Consider the following 2306-nt stretch of genomic DNA (forward strand, 5'->3'; position numbering starts at 1 on the left):
CTACTACAAAAAAGTGCATAGATAGCGCTTTTTTTAATCATAGATAGCGCTTTTTAAAGAAGTATGCGTGCACTATCTATTAATAGATAGCGCTTCTTAAAAAAGCGCTATCTATTGTCAGCCACCAATAGATAGCGCTTTTTTAAAAAAACGCTATCTATTGGTTCAATTTTAAAATAATAATAATTAATTTTAGAATAAAATATAAAATATTGATTCTATTATATACAAACCCACACTATATATTAGTTATATTATATACAAGAGAAATATAAAATATTGACAAAAATATGACAAATGTCTCAAAAAGAATGTTCATTAATATGAATAAAAATTATTGGTCCAATAATATTTCAAAATTTAATCTTTAAGTCGTCTACATGTCATGACATGACATTGCTTTATAAGATAATATATACAACCATAACATATATATCCTATNAGTACTTTACATCACCCTAACATAACNTATATGCATGTACTAACTACATGCAAACACCAATTTTCCCTAACTTCAATTATCTGACTTTCATGATAATGTTGGCATCTGCAACTAGAAAAATACTGCAAGAAAGAAAATGATGTAGAATTAGTTAATTAAATTTTACTACAAATTAATTACAAGAATAAAGATAACTTACATCAGTTGGAATTGTTCCTCCTTCATAGTATGTAATAATTTCCTTCATATATTGACACACATAATATCCACAATCATTGTCGTTGGGTTGTCTTGGGCACTAGAATTCCAAAATAAAAAAAGACATTTTTATAATTTGAACATAAAAAGGAACCAAAACTGTATTATCTTCACAAGAAATACATTTTTCTTTCCATGTTCCAATCGCATCCAATCTGTATTATCTTCACATATAGGGCATGCACACTTCCCTTTGATACTATATCTAGATAGATTACCGTATGCCGGAAAATCATTAATTGTGCCAAATAACATTGCCCTTAGCAGGAAAGTTTCTTCCGTATACCCATCATACACCTCTACACCTTCGTTTCGCATATCCTTCAAGTCTTCAATAAGAGGTGCCAAGTATATGTCTATGTCATTCCCTGGTTGCTTTGGACCTGGAATTAACATGGATAACATCATGAACTTCCTTTTCATGCATAGCCATGGAGATAGGTTATATATAATCATAACCACAGGCCACGTGCTATGCGAGTTGCTTTGCATACCATGTGGATTTATTCCATCAGTAGACAAAGCAAGACGTAGGTTTCGTGGTTCTTTCCCAAAATTAGGGTAATCATGGTCAACTTTTGCCCATTGAGGAGAATATGTAGGGTGTCGAAGCTTTTCATCACGTATTCGTTCATCCGCATGCCATCTTAAGTTCTTTGCATCTTGTTCATTACGATACATGTGCCTAAATCTTGGTATTATAGGAAAATACCATACCACTTTGCTCGACACTAAATTTTTCTTATAGCGCGATGTCATACATTTAGGACATTTATCCAATGGGGCATATTCATTTCGAAAAAGAATGCAATCATTTGGACACGCATGAATCTTCTCGTAGCTCATCCCAATAGAGCTAAACATTTTTCTAGCGTCATACATTCGACTAGGAAGCACATTATCTTTTGGTAGCATATCTTTTATAAGTGATAGTAATTCAGTAAAGCTAGTATCAGACCATCCATTTCGTGCTTTCAAATTGAATAATTTCAGGACTGCTGATAGTCTTGTGAAACTAGTACAACCATTATACAATGACGTCTTTGCATCTATTGTCAACCTATCAAACATCTGAGGACAATCTCGCATATCCTCTTCGATTACGTTTACAATCTCCTCAACTTCATCTAACTCATATGTTGTGTCAGTCTCTTTCGGTGTATAACTTGTATTATGATGAAAATCATTATTTATATGATTTTCTCTATTTTCACCATGTTTGGTCCAACATGAATAACTTTTATCAATTCTATTCCATATTAAATGCTCTTCTAACTCATCTGCAATCACTACCTTTAAATAACAACACTGCAAGCAAGGACAAATGATTCTACTAGGATTTTTTGCATGCTCAACTGCAAATCTACGAAACCCTTTCACTCCATCCTCGTATTCTTTTGATAATCGACTAGCAAGCATCCATTTTCGGTCCATATTTTATTAATCTATCAAGATTAGTTAATATAGTATTAGCAATATATACAAGCTAACATTATTTGCAATAACAAACTATAAAACAATATTCATCCTACCTCAACTTTGAACATACCGTATATATAAGAAAAGTTCACAACTGCAATTTACAAAAAGAATAACAATGCAATTA

General features: G+C 32.1%; 1 protein-coding gene across 1 annotated transcript; it reads right to left on the bottom strand.

The window, feature by feature from the left end:
- Nucleotides 1–1056: 1056 nt before the first annotated feature.
- LOC106766073 lies at nucleotides 1057–2134 on the bottom strand. The gene is made up of 2 exons (XM_022782715.1): nucleotides 1160–2134; nucleotides 1057–1083 (listed from the first exon to the last, which is right to left on the bottom strand). The coding sequence occupies exons 1-2, from the start codon at nucleotides 2132–2134 to the stop codon at nucleotides 1057–1059; spliced, it is 1002 nt and encodes a 333-aa protein (XP_022638436.1).
- Nucleotides 2135–2306: the final 172 nt, after the last annotated feature.

This window comes from Vigna radiata, chromosome 7, assembly GCF_000741045.1.
Source record: "Vigna radiata var. radiata cultivar VC1973A chromosome 7, Vradiata_ver6, whole genome shotgun sequence".
NCBI lineage: Eukaryota > Viridiplantae > Streptophyta > Magnoliopsida > Fabales > Fabaceae > Vigna > Vigna radiata.

Coding starts and splice junctions, on each gene's coding strand:
- LOC106766073 (XM_022782715.1), bottom strand. CDS start 2,134: ATGGACCGAAAATGGATGCTTGCTAGTCGATTATCAAAAGAATACGAG. Junction 1,084..1,159: donor CGCATAGCACGTGGCCTGTG/GTTATGATTATA, acceptor TGTTAATTCCAG/GTCCAAAGCAACCAGGGAAT.